Genomic DNA, 21,434 nt, shown 5'->3' on the forward strand with positions numbered 1-21,434 from the left:
CAATTTCACGCACGCCAGTTCCGCGCGCGTTACTTTGAGCACAACAAATGACATTCGTACAGCACTCGCTGTTAAAAAAAAAGTATTTTATTATATGTATTTATAAATTATAGATAGATAGATAACACACATATCTGATTGTGATGTTATTTAATATGTAGCGGAATAATCCCGTTACAGATGCCAAATTTTGTCATTTTTCCCTTTTCTTGTCTTTTAGAAAAATCGAAATCCCTCAGTTTTTTAAAGGTTAGCAAAAACAATAATATATAAGCAAGTACTTATTAAACCTGGGAATGACAAAGAAGTGAATGAAACTTGTAAGTCCGATAGATAATTATAATTATACCTTACTTTACGGTAATAAAATTTATAAATCAAACAATAATAACAATAACAAACATAAACAAGATAGGCCATCGCCTGGAATATGTTAATAACTCAGCACGAGGACGAATTCAATAGTAGATAAAGAAAAAACATAATATTCCTTATTAACCACGAGAATTAGTGAAACTTACACATGTTCAATGTCTTTCCATAAGAATTACAACATTAAATAAAATAGCAAAACCGCATGCATAAATAAATAGTAGGTAAAGAAGACAGACGAAATAAATGTGACAGTCTTAAATGAATTCAAAATGCCGAACTATTTTATACTAGCACAATATAAAAAGAATAATTCGAACATTACAATATTTCGACCGACATTTCTCATTCACTATTTTATTTTAAGTGCTTTCTTTATTTTAGAAAGAAACGAGTAAATAAATAAAACATTATTAGTGCTTTAAGCTGTTGCTATAATAATATAGCCCGAGACTAATCGACGTATCTATTAGTCCGTTAATTTCCAGATTTGTTCTAAAATCTATCAAAATATATAAAACTTTGATCCCATGTTACTGTTAGTCTGTATGTGTATATGTATAGCGATACCTTCATAATTTTACCTTTATCTTCATAAGTAATTTTCAAATGATAAAAAATATCTGATTTTCGCCATATTTTATGAAACTCTTATATTGAATCTTCCTTTTCTAAAAACTTTGGAATATATTGTAAAGTGAAAGGTAATAAATTATTTGATAAGCGCAAGGCTTGGCAGTCATTGTTATAGCATAATTATAAATAAGTTCACGCTTGCTTAGGATGCTGTGCAGGTTGAGAAGATAGAGGCTTAAAACATTGTAGCAGGAAGGCGGTGTAGATCACGAATGCTATCGATAAGGCTATTAAAGCATACATAAATATATTCAGCTCTGGCTGCCTAAATCTGTTCTTTCGCAGCCACTCTAAAACTTCACTTTCTTCCATTACATCACCTGTACAAAAACATACCAGTTTTAAATGCAGACAAACTTTAAATAATAAGAACTTTTGTCAATTACATAATTTGGAACGCGACAGATTGTGGGTTCAATTACTACTCGAGAAAATTAAATATTTAATATTTTAATTTTCTCGCTGTGGTAACGAGGCAAATCGAGTTCACCGACGCTCCGTCATTCAACACGCAATGCCTCCCAAATTCGGCTATAGCTGGGGAACGGAAATGTCTTAGAACGGAGTATAAAAACACGAGGTTCCCAGGTTCCCTCTGCTATGTGCGGAATACAGTTTGAAGGTAAAGAAGAAATACCTCTATATATACTGGGGAAGCGTTTTCTAAAATAGACGATAGCTGGCAACTTCGTAACACCCCATTTCCGGGCGTAACGAGTATCGTGCATCTTTACGAACGTTATATCCAAATTATCTGTTTCACTGTCAATGTTTTCTAACTTGTCTAACACCATACGACTCTCTGCCGAGTTCTCGTCTGTAAAATTAGAAGAGAAGTCTAGATTATATACATTTAAAATATTACTTTGTGTAATTAAGTAACTAATCGATTAAGAAAACTTACAGAAGTAAACAGCAAGAAATTCATTTTCCTCAAGTAATTTGTCTAACATTTTTCTATTTACTTCTTCAATTTCATTCTTCAATTCAAACACATCTTGCGATGTCAACCATTGTAGAACTCTGTCCACTTGATGTAAGTCTCCATCGTAAAACATTGGTGTTCGCTTACGGAAGTACACGAGTGAGGGTATGTGGATTATATTATGTTTAACAGCTGCCTCGTGACTTGCTATTTTGACGAAATCTATTCCATATTGATCTACTTCCCCATCAATTTGTTCAAGAGCTTCAAGAATATCTTGACAGTCTTGACAGTCTTCTTCGTCATCTGTTGAATTTAAAATGAAATTTCTTTAATTTGTCATTCATATGTGGTATCAAAACATTAGTGCACCTTAAAATGTACAATTGAATTTTATTTCAGTGTCTAAATAAGTTATTTAATAGATTTTATATTTCAAATGTACTAAAATACTTACAAAAGAAAACAGCAAGCAGGTGGGATTCATATAAAAGCCTATCAAGCATTCTGTCATTAACAGATTCTATCTCATCAGCTAATTCACGATTATCATCATCAATTAACCATTCAAGAATTGACTCTTCATTTTGCAAGTCACCTTCAAAGAGTAGAGGATTTCCATTTCTGCAATGGATATACATGTATAGAGAAGTAACTTATAAAATTTTTTTTCATAATATTTGAAAGTAATATATAAAATTAATAAATTTTTCACCTAAAATAGACCATTGCCGGGAATGTTTTTATCGAATACCTCTTGGCAAGCTGTGGGTCTTGGATTTTAACCATATGAATTCCGTAGACGTCACACTCATCGTCAATTTTTTCCAACTCTTCAAGTATATGATCACAAATATGGCAGTTTAATTTATCTTAAATAATAAAAAACAATCAATATGTCATATTATAATTTACTTAGATAATTGTTTTGGTAAATGGTACTATTAAGTATATCAGAATACTTACAAAAATAAACAGCTAAATACTGAGTTTCTTCAACCATTTTTTCAAGCATTACCCTTGTTATGAGTTCAATGCGATCTTCTGTTTTCTGAGTAATAAGCCACTGAAGCACTTCTTCTTCTTCAGCTAACGAATCTTCATAAACATTCGGTATATTATTTTCAAAATAAACCAAAACTGGAAAGTCTGTGACACCATATGCTTCTGCTATAGAGTAATCTTGTGTTTTAACAAATTTGATTCCATGTCTATCACAATCATCGTCAATATTTTCTAATTCTTCCAAAATCCCGGCACATTGTTCACAGTCCAGAGAATCTTCAAACAAATATTATATTATTTATCTTACCATATTTTCATCTTAGAAATACAAGGATATGTTTTTAACTCTGGGATAAAACTCTACTAATAGGAAATCAAAACTAGATTTTAAGGTATCCTAAAGATGAAAGTAGATTTTGTTGTTTTTAACCGTACAGGCGGTAAAAGCGAAGTCTAATAGTTTCGGGTTTCATAAATATAATTAGAGAACAATGCAATCAATAATGATTTGGAATAGACTAAAGTGCAAACATACAGGGTCGAGTGCTTTAGGACACTAATGTAATAGCCATGCTACATGCAACAAGGGACATGGTATTATCAACAAGACGGATCATTTCAATGTCAGACATATATTTATGTCTTAAGACAGGAGTACCATCTAGCTCCAGCCCTTCATCTTCGTCGTGGTCTTTAATACTTTTTTTCGGCTTTTTCGTTGCTTTTGCATTGCACAATTCGCACAATGTTTTATTCCCTAATAAAAAGTAATAAATGTTACATATTATTTTTAAATTTAATTTGATTGCTTTATCGAATGTCCCATGAGTTATATCGTAAATAATATTTGTTATTATAGTTTTTCTATACACTTAACGTTGATAAAAATATTGTTTATGCTTATGGACTAGTTGAAATTTAATATTTATTTACGTAGTGTAATGTTTGTCATGTCACTTACAGAAATATACTGCTACAGAAGTAGATTCTTCTATCAAATCAAGCAATTCTTGGCCTTCGTAAGCCTCTATAACATCGCCTGCTGGATTCTTTTGCGTAAGTAGCCAATTGAGGAGTTGCTGCCCGTCATACAGATCGCCTGTAAATATACTAACATTGTATTTACAGGTCAGTCGTGGCGCAGGAGAACAAATGTGTGGCTGTAAATGTGACGGATTGTGGATTCAATGCCTACTCGAGGAAAAAAAATCTTTAAAATAATATTGTGAGTTCTATACCTGCAAATATGACTGGATCTTTTGAACCTAATTTAAAGAATAGCACAGCGGGTAAGGCAAATACTCCGAATTCCTTAGCCATTTGACGGTCATCAATTTTCACAAAATTTATCCCAGCAGCATCGGCATCGTCATCTATGTGCTCAATTTCAAGTAGCACCTTTGGACACTGTTTGCAGTCATTACTGTCTAAAACATGTCATATATGGAATACAGATAGAATTTCAGAAAATAACGCAATGATACAAAATCCTTTATAAGTATTACTTTATGATTTTTTTAAAAGTAACAAAATAAATGTTTGTAACAAAAAACTCACAAAAGAACACCGCCACGTAGTCTGATGTCTGTCTTATTTTTTGAAACATTTTTTTGTTAACCTTTTCAATATGATCAGTAAGTTCCATGTTTTCGGGGTTTGTCAGCCAGTCCAATATTTCTTCCTCATCATCCATATCACCGTCATAGTTAATGTATTTTGTTTTCCTAAAGTAAGTGATACCAGGTGGATTTCTAAATCCATATTTTTTAGCCATTAAACGATCGCTGCACTTCACTATCTTTATACCATATTCAGAAGCTTCGTCATCTATAAGTTCTACGTGTCTTAATATTCTGGGACTTAAAGGATCTTCTTCTTTATCTAAAAATAAATAATAATAAGTAACTAATAAATTAAGAATTTTGTACATTTTATACCATAAAACTTTTAATATACTTACAAAATACAACAGCTAAAAACTCTTTAGTTTCAATGTATTTGAACAATTTATCTCTATTTATTTCTTCTATACTCTCGTCTTCCTTCTGACTAACCATCCAATCTAGAACTTCGGTTTCATCCAATAAGTTTCCTAAAATTGTTTACGTGTTACTAGTTACTAAACATTCAGCCGATAAAAATCAAAGTGTAAATAAAGAAACCACATCCATTTTACTGTTTTTGATAACTCACCAGAGTACATCCAATAAATGGCATGCGCGACAACTACGGCAACACCATGCTGACATCATTTTAATTCAAATTGAGTAATAATAGATAAATTATAGAAAAATGTATTTATTAACAAAAATTATATTAAAGTAGACTCGATGATTAAACATAACAAATAAATAAATAAAACATTCATGCGAATTTTTGGCCAAACATTACAACCTATGAACATAGACTCGCTACATCAGACGAGAGAGAGGTCATACTGCCAAATAGCCTAAATATTTTGCATTTAGCCAGATTTCAACAAAATATAATTATCAATGTGTCGTCTAAAATTATCAACAAGTTTGCTATTCTGATACTGCACTTATTTTTTACTTTATTTATGCTTAAATCATTGAAACTAATATTTTAAAATCTATAAATAAATAAATCAAATGTATTACAAACAAATGAGATTCCATGAAGACTAGAAAACTATATGAACATGAAATCCTTAAAACAATAAGTCTTTCAAGTGGCAAAACGAGTAAGTTACATTTAAAATGCCCGTGCTGTTGTTTCTCCATTTCGTTATTTCTAAATATTGGAAATAATTAACATTCAATAATAACAATTTATACATCTTTTACAACATCACTAGACATTCCAATATTTAGTCTCCACAAGTTCTCAATAAACATAAAGATATCAAAAGCGTTACTTTTCGATATACGAGTACATATTATGTGGCAAGTGCGGGCTGCATTCGCATTTTTGTTTTTGTTTTATATGAAATTACTGTTGATTTTTATTAATACAGTCCGTATGCAATACATAAATACAACCCTGGTAAGTGCTCGCGGGGATCAAGGGACACGAGGTTATTAAAGCTATTAATGTTAATGTGACATGTGCGAGTCGATGCAGTTAAGCCGGATTAGAGTATTTTGGAGGAGAAACCGTACGGCGTTTAGAATAACTATCGTGTCCGCTTGATGCTACGCACGCGTCTCTATTAATCGAATAGTGTGACATTTATCACTTGTCTAACATTAACTTTTTACCACCACCAAATATTATCAGAGCCGAATAAACCTTTTTTCCCTTTCCCTGCTTTCTCTGGTTTAACCAGGGCTTTGTTTCTACCCTTAGATGTTTTTTCGGCTGCAACAGGTTTATTGTCCTTGTCGAGTTTCTTAGCAGGAACCTTGGTCGGAGTCGCCTTCGCTACTTTTGTCGGGCTCTGAACTTTAGTGGGACAGCACTGGTAGGGTTCGTAAGTCATTTTTGGGACGGCCGGTTTCGCCCCCAATCCAATGTAGAAACAGCGATCGCCTGCAGTCAGTAAAAATTTGTTGTTTATACCCGTCAAAATTACTAAATAAATAAAGTTAACTGCGTTAATACTGTGCATGTTTTTTTACTTTTACGCGCGTACCGTAAGGCGCGCTATTAATCTAAATGTTATGTTAGTAATAAGTGAAAAACGTTTAAATCATTGGTAAGCGTTCGCGAATGACTGCAGGCAACAGCTGGTGTAAGGACCCATGCGGGTTCTTATTTGACCATGCAGATGTGTGATTGGGGTACATCTGTGCCTCCGTGCAGGGTCATATCTCAGGGTTCAACTTTACTAATTTACCTGTAATAGTTTTCTTTATCCTACTGAATATATTATCTTCATTGTCGTTATCATCGTCGTCATTACTGGTTAAATCTAGATGACGGCCTTTACCTATTTTATGGCTATATATCCTCTTATATTTTCCTTTACTATCAGTTACGTCATCATCATCGTCGTCATCGTCATCATTATCATCATCGGTCTCGTCGCCATCATCGTCATCATCCTCGTCATCATCCTCGTCGTCATCATCATCGTCGTCATCATCATCGTCGTCATCCTCATCGTCATCATTGTCATCATTGTCATCATCGTCATCATCGTTGTCGTTATTGTCAATATCATCGTCATCGTCGTCATTATCGTTTTCTTCGTCATCAATAATAGGTTTTGACTTTTTATTTCTACTAGGATATGTTATTTTAAGTTTACCTATATTGTTTTTTACAGGACTATTAAAGAATGAAAACTTTTGTTTCAAGAAACTTTTAAGACTATTACCAGTATTATCGTTTTTGTTGTCAATGTCATTATCGTCATTGTCATTATCTTCATCATCATCGTCGTTATCGTCGTCATCATTGCTATCACCATCATTATCATCCTCGTCATCATCATGATCCTCGTCATCATCATCATCATCATCCTCGTCATCGTCGTCGTTGTTATTATCATTCCTGCTTTTTTTATGGTCCATACCATCTTGGCGTTTTTTTGCTCCAGTAGCAGGGTAAACCACCTTCAAGCGTCCAAATTGTCTGATGTCAGTTGACTTAAGATTTTTGGGCAATGGTATATTATTTCGACTTCTTGGAAACCCCATTTTTTTATCAACATCTGCATTGGCCTTTATTTTAGAGTAAGCTTTATTTTTTTGCTGGTGGCTATCTTCACCTGCAGGCATTAGTAACTGTCATGCAAAATGACATAGCTCAAACATCCAGTATTTATTTAAGGCGTAGGTATAATAAAACATTTTTTAAAGAGAAGTCAAAAATGATGTCATGCACGTAATATTTTATAAATCATTATTTGTAATACATTAACAAATCTTTAGACCTTAACAGATATTACACTATAAAGTTTTTAATGGATGTGGATTCTTACTTTTTTGATCTACTAGCCACTGGAGAACCTTATTTTCGTTCTTTAAGTCACCTATAAACAGGAAAAAAGTTATTTCTTTTAAAATAACTAATGTTTATTAATTTTCATATAATTTATAACCAGAATATATATAAATCTATATTCAATAACAAATCATTAACAATATTACTTAAAACTTTATAGCACTTACCATCGTACATAATCGGTACTCCTGTTTCGTAGTATACTAATGCAGGGAAACTGAAAATACCAATATCAGAAGCCAGTTTAGAATCTTTTGATTTCACAAATTGTATACCATGCTTATCTGTATCGTCATCAATCGTTTCTAATTCCTCTAAAATTTCGTCACAGGTGTCACAATTTTCGCTATCTAAAATATATTATATATATTTTTAAATTACAATTTTATTTTTTATTCTATTATCCTTAAGTCTGGCAAATATAACAAGATAAAACCAAAGAATATACAAGTTAGAAAGGTAAAACAGATTAAACTTACAGAAAAACACTGCTAAATGTTCAACATCATCAATTAGGTCCTTCAGAGTTTTTCTGTCAACATTTTCAATTACATCTGGCTGAGAATCATGTAATTCTAATACCCATTTCAGAATGGCTTCTTCATGCATAAGATCGCCATCGTAAATTGTTCTAAATTTATGTCTATAAAAAGCTAATGCAGGTAAATCAGGAAGATCGTATTCTTTATCAACTCCTTCATCAGACGTTTTTACAAAATCGATGTCTTTCTCTTCACATTCATCATCAATGTTTTCTAATTCACTTAGGATCTTTTGAGATTTTTTATCATTTTCTTTGTCTTAAAATATATGAAAAATAATTATATGTAATGGTGGTAAAATTAAATTAATAAAATAACTATAATTATGTAACTTACAAAAGAAAACTACTATGTGATCATTTTCTTCTAAAATTTTCTCCAACATTTTGGAGTTAACTTCTTCAATTTTACCGGGAATTTCAAGAGTATCTTCGTCAGTTAACCAGGCCAAAACTTCATCTTCGTCTTCAATATCACCTGAAAATATATGTATGTATATTTATATAAATATATTAATAAAATGATACATAGAATAAATAAAGTATTATATTTAAAATACCTTTGTAAATAAGAGGTTCCTTATTTCTGAAGAAAACAAGAGTAGGAAAGTTTTTAATTCCGTACTTCTTAGCTAATGACATATCTTCAGTAGTTACAAAGATAATGCCTGTTTCATCGAGCTCGTCATCAATGTTTTCTAATTCATCTAAAATATTATCACATTCCTCACCCTCTTCACATTTTCCACCTAAATAATTTTAAAAGATTTTATTGACAAACCTTCCGTGCATCTTTAAACAGTTATATTACAAAATGTTACGCTGTACTTAGGAATAAATGTATAATTAAAGAATTAATATTTGGTAATTTATAAAAAAAACTATACATATATGAACATTATATAGTCTCAATAAAGTCATTAAATGTATATACTTTTTACAAAGTTTCAATCACACTTACTAAAGTAAACTACGACATATTCATGCTCTTCAATAAGATCACCCAAAATTTCATCGGTTACTTCTTCGATAGTAGCACTATTTTTTTGTTCAATTAACCATTCTAATACTTCATCTTCATTTAGTAGATCTCCCTCGTAAATAGCGGGTATATTTTCTTCGAAATATACAAGTGTAGGAAGGTGATCAATGCCATACTCTTTTGCTTCAGCTTCGTTGTCTATTCTTACGATTACGATGCCTTCTTTCTCTAGTTCATCGTCAATATTTTCTAGCTCATTCAAAATTCTTATATCCTGCTTGTCTTCTTTATCGTCTATAAAAAAGAAATAGTTATTATAGCAAAATATTCAACATGTGTCTTATGACAATAAGAAATATTAATATGTTGTGTTAAAATTTTGCACAATATAATAATAAAATAACTTACAAAAGATAACAGCCAAATACTGAGCAGTATCTATAAGTTTATCCATCATTTCATCTGTGACTTCAGGTATTTCACTGTGACGTTTCTGATGCATTAACCAGCCTAATAGTTCTTCTTCTTTCATAAGATCACCTTCGTATATGTGAGGTATACCTTTTTCAAAGAATACCATTGTTGGTATAACCTCAATACCATATTCTTTGGCTTCCTTATCATCATCAATTTTAACAAAAGCGATGTCATTTTGATCGCATTCATCGTCAATGTTTTCTAATTCAGCCAAAATTTTTTGACTCTTTTTTTGATCCTTGTCATCTGCAACAAAATAAAACGACTGTATCTCATTTTTATGTCAGTTCTTTAAATAATACGTATATAAAAGCCATTATCTTTGTAATTAGTACAAAAACATGAAAGAATGATAATTATGGAAATACTTACAGAACAAAACTGCCACATATGGCATTTTTTCTATTATTAAGTCGAGCATTTCATCTGTAATGTCTTCAATTTCATCACTTTCTGTTTGGTGACGCAGCCAACTTAAAACTTTTTCCTCTTCCTCTAAGTTTCCCTCGTAGTATGTTGGTATGCCTTTTTCAAAGTATAATAAAGTCGGCACTTTTTCGATACCATATTCTTTAGCTTCATCATCATTGTCAATTTTTACAAATGCAATTCCCAGTTGATCACATTCGTCATCAATATTTTCTAACTCATTAAGTACTTTCTGCGATTTACGGTCATTATTGTCATCTGAAATATTATAATCCAAAAATATATGTAAATATATTAACAATATTTTAACAAAACAAAATAATCGACATCTAATCATAATACTTACAAAACAGCACAGCAACAGTCTTTCCGTCTTTTATAAGACGGTCTAACATTTCATCGGTGACATCTTCAATTTCATCCTTTTCCAGCTGGTCTACTAGCCACTCTAAGATCTCTTCTTCATTTTCGAGGTCACCTATATAAAATATTACATGTACAAGATGTGTTAAATATTTTTAAGAGTATTCAATATAAGTACTTATTTAAAATAAATGTCTCACCGTCGTAAACATTGGGGATTTGCTTTTCGAAGTAGACAATTGAGGGAACATCATCTATACCAAATTCTTGGGCAGCTTTTTTATCATCGATTTTAACGAACTGAATTCCGTGTCGGTCACAGTCGTCGTCAATCTTTTCTAGTTCACTTAAGACTGTCATAGATTCTTCATCACCATGATCATCTGGAAAAATTTTGCAAAATTTCTTGTTACGTGTTCTTATTTACTTTTTTTTTTTCTTTGTTTGCCACTAAGTATGTAGACAGAATGTGACAGAATCTTTGATCAAAAATAGCGTGACTAATTTTTCCGATGTTTTCTTAATACATTTTTTTTTCCTTTATCATGCATATCTCGTAGTAGGCTAGGCAGAGAGTGACAGGCTCCTTGGTCCTTGGCCTGAATTGGAGAAATTCAGTGTCGCCGCGTCACGCCTTCTCAGAGCGGGAAAATAAGAATCATTAACTTTCCAGAAAAAGAGATCGAGAGCACAAATACATGCATATTATCTTATACGCTACTTATAAATAATAGAAGGCGTAATTTTTTTTTCATCTGAATGTAAACAAATTGTTAAGGTACTTACAAAACAATACAACGAGATTGTCAACATTTCCAATAAGAGTATTTAGAGTTTTGGCCGTCACGTCCTCAATCACATCTTCTTCATCCCCAGTCGACTTGTTCGCAATGAGCCATTCCAGAACGTCTTCCTCCCTACTTAGTTCACCTGAAACGTTGGAAATCCAATGTAACAATTTATTTTAGGTATGCGATACTTTAAATTATAATGTGATAAAAGATTTAAAAGAAAATAGCGACACTAAAAGTATAAAATAATAATATAGCTATGTTTTATTGTTTTATCAATTATTAATAACATTTTATATAAATAAAATGAATAAAACAAATTATATTTAACATAATATAAATTAAAATCAATCACAAACCTTCGTATATTACAGGTATTTGATGCCTATAGTAGACTAATCTTGGCAAGTCTCCTAGACTGTACTCTTCAGCTAGCTCCTCATCATGTATCTTAACGAAGCCAATACCGAGCTGATCCGCTTCATCATCAATATTTTCTAACTCTTGTAAAGCTTTTGCACATTTCTTGCACTCAGGTTTATCTGAAGAGTGTATTTTTTAAATTTTAAAATTAATAATTAACATAAAAGTAGAATACCTACTAAAATTCATGCTTCGTATAGGATTCGAAGCAGTGCTGTTAAGCGCATTGCTCGGGTGATTGTGTGTTAAAAGAAAAATTAATTGTATTGTGTGCCATGGCAAGCGTTTTGTGTCGTGCAATGGTGGTGTAAGTGGTCCTCGTGTACTAGTGCCAGAGTTTGCTGTCAATCAACACGAGTCTGTACTCAGATTACGATAAGGTCAATTGGGATTCTATAATGTCCTCATGTGTTTTAAGGGGAAGGAAAACTACGTTGTCTCTAGACAAGGGCAACCGTTTAATCCACTAAATCTTAGTCCATCTACGTTTCAAAATCAGATGTCACAAGGCTATGTATTATTAAAATATTCTATATTAAAATCGTGTTAGTTTAAATTTTATCTTTTTAATTTTAAAGTGGTCGGCAACATTCATTTTAAAATGTTCATGTTTATAAAATTTCTTTATTTAAATTATTTTGGTTAAAATATATTTAGGTCAAGGTCACCATAGTGCCTATTCATAATGACCATAATTATGTAAAATAAATTTCCAAGTCCGTAGACTTTTAATAGATCGTTAAGAGCAGAGAATGTAACCGATGTCTTGTTCGTGACACGTCGGTCCGTCAATCCGAGCTTGCCGGCAAGACAGAAATAGGACTGCCGAAATAGCTCACCGCACGCTCCGATAATGCAAACGCGTTTTTGATTCTGCTCTTCAGTTTACTAGACAAACGAATTTATTCCGTTATAATTAACTATTAAGCTTAAGATTAAATTTTAAATATGCAATGAAATTTAAGAGCCTTATTACTATATGAAATATTAAATTGATAACACCGAAAGACCATCGATACAGTTTGTCAAATGATTCATGCTATTGTAATATGTTGCATCCGAGCCAAATAATTAATTGGCCAAAACATTAATGGACGTTCGCTTAGTTGGTACCGAGATTCCAATTCTTAGGTTTCAATTCCTATATGAAACCGAAATTGCCTACAGCAGCCGCACTGAAAGCGGAAAGCACGTCGGAATCATTGAATTACGCTAAACTAAAAAGCTAGAAGTGACAGCCACAACGACATAAATATAAAACATACCGCCAGCTGAAAACCTTACTTACTGTTCATCGGGCCGCAATTTTTGTGATCAGGACCTACGTGAAAAACACTGTCAAACACACAGCACAATGTACTCCTTTACAAACAGTTTAGATTAATACTAATCAGTGGAAGCGATAGAAAATTATCTACTCAATAGTTCTACATTTGAAAAAAATCTAAACATTTTGCTTTTTTAGTGTTAGTTAAGAAGATGGCTTAAATTTTACCACATTAGCTCATTAAGTCCTCGAACAAACCCCCTCAATAGTAGTTAAATACGTACAGAAGAGAACGGCCACATATTCAGTATCTTCGATGATCTTATCGAGTATTTTCTGATTAACTTCTTCTATCCGGTCAGGAAGGTCCATTGCTTCTAAGCTCGTCAGGAAATCCAAAACGCTTTCCTCGTCCATGAGATCTCCTAAAATTTAACAATATGAATGATAAGTATTACAGCATTTTCCAATTATCATTTTATATTCAATTTTTAAATTGACCTGATAATTAATTCCAGGGAGAAATTATTTCCAAAAATGGCGTATAGATGATGGTGTATTGAGAGAAAGCTTTTGTCATGGTTTGTGAAGCTCATAATTGTGTGTTAAATTTTATAAGAAATCGTTACATCCTTTTAACTTACACACACGTAGATATATAGCAGAAGACAATTAGTTGTTATTTTAGCTAATGCTAAATAATATATTTTTATATAATACCAGCCCAAAGTATTTAAAACGCTAGTTTGTTAATTAAATCTGATCAGCTGCCAAAAAGATCAACCTCGCAGACATTTCTATTTGTTCATCTATAGCTACAGCATCAGTGTCAGTCATTAAATTTGTTCCTATGTGATATACATTCTGTCATAACCTTAACCTTTACAATATATGTATGTCATATTATTTGCCATTCATATATGCCTCATTTTATTCATTTTTTAATTTAAAAAAAGTTTACATTTATTATTCTAGTCTTGATGGCAGACTTTTTGCTTATATTTTGTATACATGCAGAAAAGGATCTGTATGTTATATTATAATCACAATGTTTAAACTTTCATCACAATATATCTATCTATCTAGGGTATCGTCAATACTTATAAAATATAATTACCTTCGTATATGATCGGTTCCCTCTCACGGAAGTACGTGAGAGCGGGAAATTTCGTAATGCCATACTGCTTAGCGAGCCTCTTGTCGTTGATCTTCACGAAGTCGACGCCAAATGTGTCCGTGTCATCGTCAATCTTTTCTAGCTCCTCTAGAACTTTATCACACGTGACACAACTCCTGGCATCTGTAAGGGGTAGTCATGTTAACAAATTATATTATGCAGCGTTAGAGGCCGTAATGGCGCAGTGCCACAGTTTTTAATTGTAACGGAATGGTTATGGGTTCGATTCAGACTCTAGGGAGGGATTATATTTAAATTATTTTTATTTCTCCGTTTTGGTAGACAAAGTGCAGCGTTGTGTTCCGCCACTCAACAGGCATTCTCGGAAATTGTAAGTATTAATTATGAAATGTGTCACATAAAAAATAAGTAAGTAATATATACACGTTGGTAACACTTCCAGGGAAGGATTTATTGTCATTCTTAATTTTCAGAGGAATTCTCTAACGTACGTAACATAATTTTTTTAGTCTATCCTAAATGTTCAAAATCAGTAGCAAGCGAAACAAAAACCTGAATAATTCAAAATACGAGTGTTCCAACATAAAACACCTACAAACTATATTTTTGGCATAACACTGACCTTTAGAGTTATGTAGACTACAGATATTTTAGATACTGTACTAAGAAAATAAACTCATAAACATACAAATGAAGAAATCACAGGCGCTGTGGAGTTTACGAGGCAATGCTGCCCGCGCTGCCCACGTTCCTTAATATGTGGTGGAACGCTTAATTGTATAGGCTAAATTTACTACTAAACCTATTTCTTAGTCAATTTATATTTCAAGCACAGTAGTGTGTAAGAAACATACTGTTCACATTATCTGAAAATAATTTTATGTCACTGACTTTTCCCAGCGGGAAATCTTGTGTGCGAAATTATTATGTTATAGTACCTAACAATTATTCAAAACAAATAAGAAAAGAGAAGTTCGTTAGGGTATTGTTAAGTTATCATATGTTCCATGCCTCATACATATTACCTTATTTTTCTTCATCAATAATATTATTAAATTAAACAGGAAGTTCACATAAAGATATATGTAACAGCTGCTTTTGGCAAATATAGTGCCATTCATAACTTCAATGTGCAATGCATGTATGTATATAAGCATGCACATATAGCTTACTATATTACGTTTGTCAAGCTTTGTTACCATTTGAATGATATTAAACAAAAAATCGGTCAAGTGCGAATCAGACTCTCCCTCGGTGTGTTCTCTATCAATTTCAGGATTATAAATCAACGGAAAGTACAATTTGTAAAAGTTGACAAACTTTATCAGTAGGTGTAGTGAACAATTTTTAGAGAAACACTAATATTTTGACATGTGTTCGAATATAACAAATTTTGTTGCGTTTGTCGTTGTTGTTATAAGAACCAAGTATTTATTTAGAAAATTGTGATTAATCGGATCTACAAATCCAATAGAATTGAAATCGTTCTATGAATTAACAGCTTATTAATACAAAACGTCTAAATATTAGTGTTTCTCGCTACTATTTCAGTAGAGAATATATTGTAGTAAACACTCAGCTGGCGAATGGACAAGCTCGCTGTAAATTTATTAAACACGGCAGTAAAACCAAATGTTAATAGTCACTTTTTTATACAAAATACGTCTAAATCTGTTCAAAGACAGAAATATACTCGTCTAAAAATTCGAGGTATCTAAATATTTACACTAACATCAGTTTGTATGTAGTTGGAAGTAACTGATACAAACGCTTAGGTTTCGTTATGTTCAATATTTTATGGTAAATTGCTCATGCAGGTATGTATAGTATATTAATCGGTGTTTTTGGGGGGGAGGTTTTTCAAGCTATGAAATAATCATTTACGCCCAATGTTAATAATGTATCTCCTATCTCCAGTTAACGTCAATCTTGTATTGTTCGACATGTCTATCCAATCACTAACCTGCATGCCGTCCTCCATCTCTGTCTATTATAATCTATGGTTGCAATTTATAGATTAGGATTGATTATTAACATTGGGCGTTAGTCTGTTACCTAGATATACATTTAGTACCTACTATGCTAACATAAAAACGTAAAAAAACAACAAGATTAAGCGTCTTAATCTGCAAATATTTCATAAACACTATATACTTTTATTATATAAGAGGTACAATAGATCATTTCAAATAAATGTTCCTAGTTTAGCTTTAGATGCAGTTCTAAAAGAAATTCTATTTTTAAAGATTAGGTGATTTGTTTACCATATTGTCAAATAATCTACTTCAAAGTGAGGACTTTATAAATATTATTGTAATCCAGCCTGCAGGCTAATATTGTCAGTCAATACGTTGTTTCTGTTAGCATCAAAAGCTTATTAGAATATAGATACCTAATATATTGTAGAACAATTTTAATATAATCAAAACAAGCGATCTAACACAGACTTAATTTGCTATCGTCTGAACTATGTATTCAAATGATATAAAAAAGCAGATTCACGCTCATGCTACAACAAACGTAGTGTTAAGACATTTCGTTATCCACTTTCTGCCAAATATTGTTACGTTACGTGTGATAAGTGGCGTCGCCCTTTATCTGCCAGAGCAGGAATATGAAAATAATTAATATTCACTCGAGTGGGGATCGAACCCACATCCGCATTATCATCGCATTTACAGACAGATCGTCCCACTGTGCTAAGCTGTCCTTTTCTATTTTTATTTCCGAAGTTTTCAACTATTCTCCTACTATGCTTCGCCTATGAAAAAAGCTTTCAAAGCTACAACACTTAAACACCCAATTGATTAATTTATATTACAATTTCAGCACATATTTCTAAGAAATTAATAAGTATAACTGAGTAGTTGTAAGTGAAGTATTCGAAGATAACCTAGTTTAAACGATTCATATATTCGACGAGAACTGATTCATGAAGGGAAAAAAAAAAGGCGTAAAATGAGATTTCTGCCTTCGTACTTCATTTTAAAATAGACACGATGTATAATATTAAGCATTTGGTTTTATTTATATAAAAATTGTAGATCGAGAGTAAAATATATACGTTTACTTTTATGATATATACGTAAACGTATTTAATAGGTTGTACAAGTAATGGCTACCATATGTTATTGTTTTATTAAAACTTACAATTGTATCAAAACTCATAAATAAGTAATTGAAATAAACATGCAAAATTTAATAGTTTTATTTTTGCACATGTTTTCGCACACCTCTCGATTTTTGCAAAGCAGCGATAATTTCATTTTCTTAAACTACTAAAAAGTTTAAGAAAAAGAAATTATCGCTCCCATAATGACAGTTACTTAACTACAGATAAGAAATTGACATCATCCAGAAACTATAAGGAAATGAATAAGGACATTTCTTATTAACCACTTTAGGTCCGTATATTAATAATTATATTATACATGTAAACAATACTTTTCTTTAAAATAAAAGTCAAATGCGTGAAGCTATCACGCTGTATCCCGCACACCCTGCTGTGAGAATCCAGCGTTAAGACACTCAGTTCCCCACTTTCCGCAGAATTTGGGGGCATTGTGTAACACCACGCTTTGCATCGATACCAAAGTGAATAAATATTTTATTTCCTCGAGTGGGTATCGAACCCACGACCAGTCGCGCTTACAGTCACACTTTGGGCCCAGGCGCCACGACTGGCCTCAACTTTAATTTTAATTTACTTTTCTTAGCTGCGTAAGTAACCAAGTACCTAATCTGAAGCTTTAAGCAATATTTACATTCATTTTGAAGATAGTGCTAGCTGGTCGTTCTTAACGCCACTCTGATGTACTGCAAATCGAGATGATATCCATAGTATACGAGTGTTACAATGAAATTTAATCCATCGAGTTGCATCAAAATCGTATCAGCTGGTCCTCAGTGTCAATTTCAGTGTAAAGTATTTAAGTATCTTTTTTCGTTTAGGTAATTTATTTTCTCTTCTGCCCTAACATTATATAGCTATTTCTTCTTAGCAAAAGATCTTCGCGCGTTCTGTACCATATAAATATAAATGTATTATATTTTTCATTAAGTTTTATTTTAGCAAGTGAGTCAAAAATTTTATTACGTACGTCGTAAAATTGTGTAAGTCAAAGAGACAGAATAAAAATGTATTTAATGTCTACGTTACTAATTTAGTTGACAAGCTCTTTGAATTATATATATTAGTATATAGTCTTATTTAATTTTTATGTTTCAAAAAATATACTTATATATCTATAAGTATGTTTTTTATGGTATGGTACCCCCTACTTGTATAAATGGTTTTTTTCTGTACAAAATTATTAAAATATTATAAAAATTAAAAATTTCGCTTGCTATTCATGTCTACGTAAATGTACTCGTACACCCATGAAACCACTATAAAAACATTTTTTTTATATAAGTACCATTAAAGCTGTTTGATTGTTTTGCTACGTCCGGTGGTCTCCTGAATAGACTTACTGATATTGGTAATAAACTATAAACCAAAATAGTATGACGTCATATCATGTTAAAAAAAAGGTTGAAACGTTGATTAAAAATTCAAAACATAAATATTAATATTTTAAAATAAATTTTGTTATTTTATTAACTGAAAGTAACTTTTTCTGATTGCATTAAAATTTTAATTATATTTTTTCTCAGATAGAGTAAAATATACTATTGTATAATGCTTTTAAACGCTTCGTGAATATCGTCCGGGCGGATTCCGTCTATCATTTATTTCGGATATATGTAGACAACTTTTTTTTCGGTATTTTTATTACTTTCACACTTTATCTCGTAAATAATAGGACAGACAGAGAAAAACCTATCATTAAGATATTCCATGCCTCCTTTCGTCTCGAATTCTGGACACTGTGCTGATTGAAGGACCTCAAAGTCGCTGTTCTACCAGGAAGAAGCTTAAGCTTATTTAGAGAAGTCAAAATTAAAACCGTATAATTACCATTTAAATTTTTTTAAATTATTTTTTCTTCTATTATTGTTCGTATAGAAACATTTTTTTTTTAGAATGAAGTCCTTAATTAACCTCATACTGGGTTAGGGGTTAAGGTTAGGGTTGGTAAAATAAGATAACTTAGAAATAATCACAACACGTGACCTAACTTCATGTTTCTCACCGCTCTACATCAGAAAAAAATTGTACGAATATCATTAGTCGTTCTAAATAATTATTTAATTTGACTATATAATTTCAAAATATATTTGGAGTTTGCATTTGCCTGCTAGTGAATTTTAACAAAATTTTAATGTTTATTAACCCAAGCAAGAAACAAAACAAATTATTTTAATGTGTTTATATAAAATGTATGTAGTATATAATATATGTACATATTTCTTTATGCCCTGTAAAGACTACTTTTTAAAAGCTTATAGTGGCAACAAGAGCATCAATAACTTCACAGATATTAAAAGAAGAAACTACATGATAGCTATCAATAAATCCAACTCTCATTTCGTAATTATCTTTTGCAAAAATTAAAAGACCTTGTTCTTTTTTATTCGTAAAAACGTCGCAAGTTCTATTAATCCAGTAAATAGATTGATAACGTACGATTATTTTGGAAGAACTCCAAACGAAACATTTGTACCATCGCGTTTTCGTAATTATGTCTTTCCTCTAGCATATTATACTGAGCAACTGACTATTTTTAAGAAGCTTACTTTATTTCTAAGAAAATTATAGTAACTATCAAATAATCGATGCCTCCAGAATGCCTACGTCTCCAGAATTCGGTGGAAAGTGAAACTTCCTAATACAGATTTTATGCGATAATACTTTGTACAGACTTCGAATCTATAATATTGTGAGATCACGTTAAATGAAGTAATCATAAAAAAAACTACCATTCCACTAACAATAAAGTTCAATGTTAATTAGTAATTAGAAGCCAAAAAGCTCTATTAGAATCTAAAACTGACAATAAGTCCTCTGTGAAATCGTTTGGACATCCATAAAAATAAATCTTATATAGCTATTAAATTTAGCACCCAAAGCTTTATCTTCCGAATGATCATTAAACTAAATATGAGTTCTAAAATTTAAGAATCCGTAGCAGCTACGCCTTTTTGTATTGTTGTTTTTTTATTATATGGTTATGTTATAGTTTTAATAGATTTACAAATAAATTATGCTTTGATAGTTTCAAGAAAATATACTGGAGTTATGGCTAGAGTTCTGTTTTGTTTATGTTTATGTTGATGTAACCTCGACCAAGCTTCATAGTATGTAGAACGCAAGGTATGAAATAATATGTCTTCTGACGTGGTTTTAGAGGCTAATGTTAGCCGCTCCCATTGCATTGCCTCTCATATAGCATCGATCATCAGCCAAGAAACGAGCTAGCCTTTCAGCTGAGTTTGACGTTGATTTATCACACTTTTTGTGTCTAGACCGGAACATCTTTAGAACGGAAAGGAGCCATTACAGAATAGTTCTTTTCGAACATAGAACCGAAAGCTACACACAAATATAAGAGCTAAAAACACTCGAGAAAAGAAAACCTCAAAAGTTGGCGACAACCAAAAAAATTCATGAATGCCAATATCACGTAATGAAAATCTATTTCAGCTAAACGTGCGGCACACACTGGTATAGTTTTAGCCGGGCAGCGTAGGCGCCCGACCTTGGGGGCCGGGGCCTGAGCGAGTCGACGCCATTTTAGGTGGCGCGGCTGCCCGGCTCGGGTTTTATTGTCTCCGTTGCATAACGTGGCGCGACGGGCCGAGGATCTCGAGTGATGCGATTGGACCGCGCCAGTCTCTGGCGGCGAGCCAGGGCACTTACACCAGAACACCGCGACGTAGTCCTTGTCCTCCAGCACCCGCTCGAGCTGCTTGGCGGTGACCTCCTCGATCTGGGGTTCGGTGCGCGGGGCGTTCTTGCGCGCGGAGGCGGCGGCGACGAGCAGCAGGGCCACGAAGGCCACCCACCGAGCCATGGCGAGGGCGCGCGCTTACTGAAGCCGCCCGCCGCTGGCGCCCGCCCTAGCCGCGCCGACGCACGCGCACGCGCGCCCGCGCATGCGCCGAGCGGTACTCGGTAGATACGAGGGCTCGCGGAAACACACGACTTTCAGTTTTTGTTTACACTTTTGAATTCATATGTTGTACTTATAGGATTTAATTAAATTAGTATATTATTATTTATTAAGCACTT

At 32.6% G+C, this 21,434-nt stretch overlaps 1 protein-coding gene across 6 annotated transcripts; it reads right to left on the reverse strand.

Moving 5' to 3' along the window:
- Positions 1-971: 971 nt before the first annotated feature.
- hlk (hulk) lies at positions 972-21,250 on the reverse strand. Of its 6 annotated transcripts, XM_085186282.1 has the most exons (29): positions 21,063-21,250; positions 14,240-14,422; positions 13,407-13,547; positions 13,144-13,176; positions 11,792-11,974; positions 11,428-11,571; positions 10,842-11,024; positions 10,625-10,756; positions 10,222-10,536; positions 9,781-10,095; positions 9,352-9,666; positions 8,951-9,139; positions 8,728-8,868; positions 8,329-8,649; positions 8,017-8,199; positions 7,827-7,877; positions 6,738-7,613; positions 6,191-6,430; positions 4,899-5,030; positions 4,496-4,819; positions 4,177-4,365; positions 3,900-4,037; positions 3,597-3,695; positions 2,900-3,214; positions 2,649-2,805; positions 2,391-2,557; positions 1,913-2,239; positions 1,646-1,825; positions 972-1,328 (listed from the first exon to the last, which is right to left on the reverse strand). In XM_085186282.1, exons 1-29 carry the CDS (start codon positions 21,214-21,216, stop codon positions 1,141-1,143), a joined length of 6,315 nt encoding a protein of 2,104 aa, XP_085042408.1. In that variant the 5' UTR covers positions 21,217-21,250; the 3' UTR covers positions 972-1,140. The 6 variants fall into 6 exon arrangements, with proteins under 6 accessions (XP_085042408.1, XP_085042403.1, XP_085042404.1 ...); XM_085186277.1 differs by lacking the exon at positions 6,191-6,430; XM_085186278.1 differs by lacking the exons at positions 6,191-6,430; positions 6,738-7,613; positions 7,827-7,877 and having other exon boundaries at positions 21,063-21,249.
- Between the last annotated feature and the right edge of the window lie 184 nt (positions 21,251-21,434).

This window comes from Heliconius melpomene, chromosome 6 (genome assembly GCF_056956725.1).
Source record: "Heliconius melpomene rosina isolate 202511_hmr_F chromosome 6, ASM5695672v1, whole genome shotgun sequence".
Lineage (NCBI taxonomy): Eukaryota > Metazoa > Arthropoda > Insecta > Lepidoptera > Nymphalidae > Heliconius > Heliconius melpomene.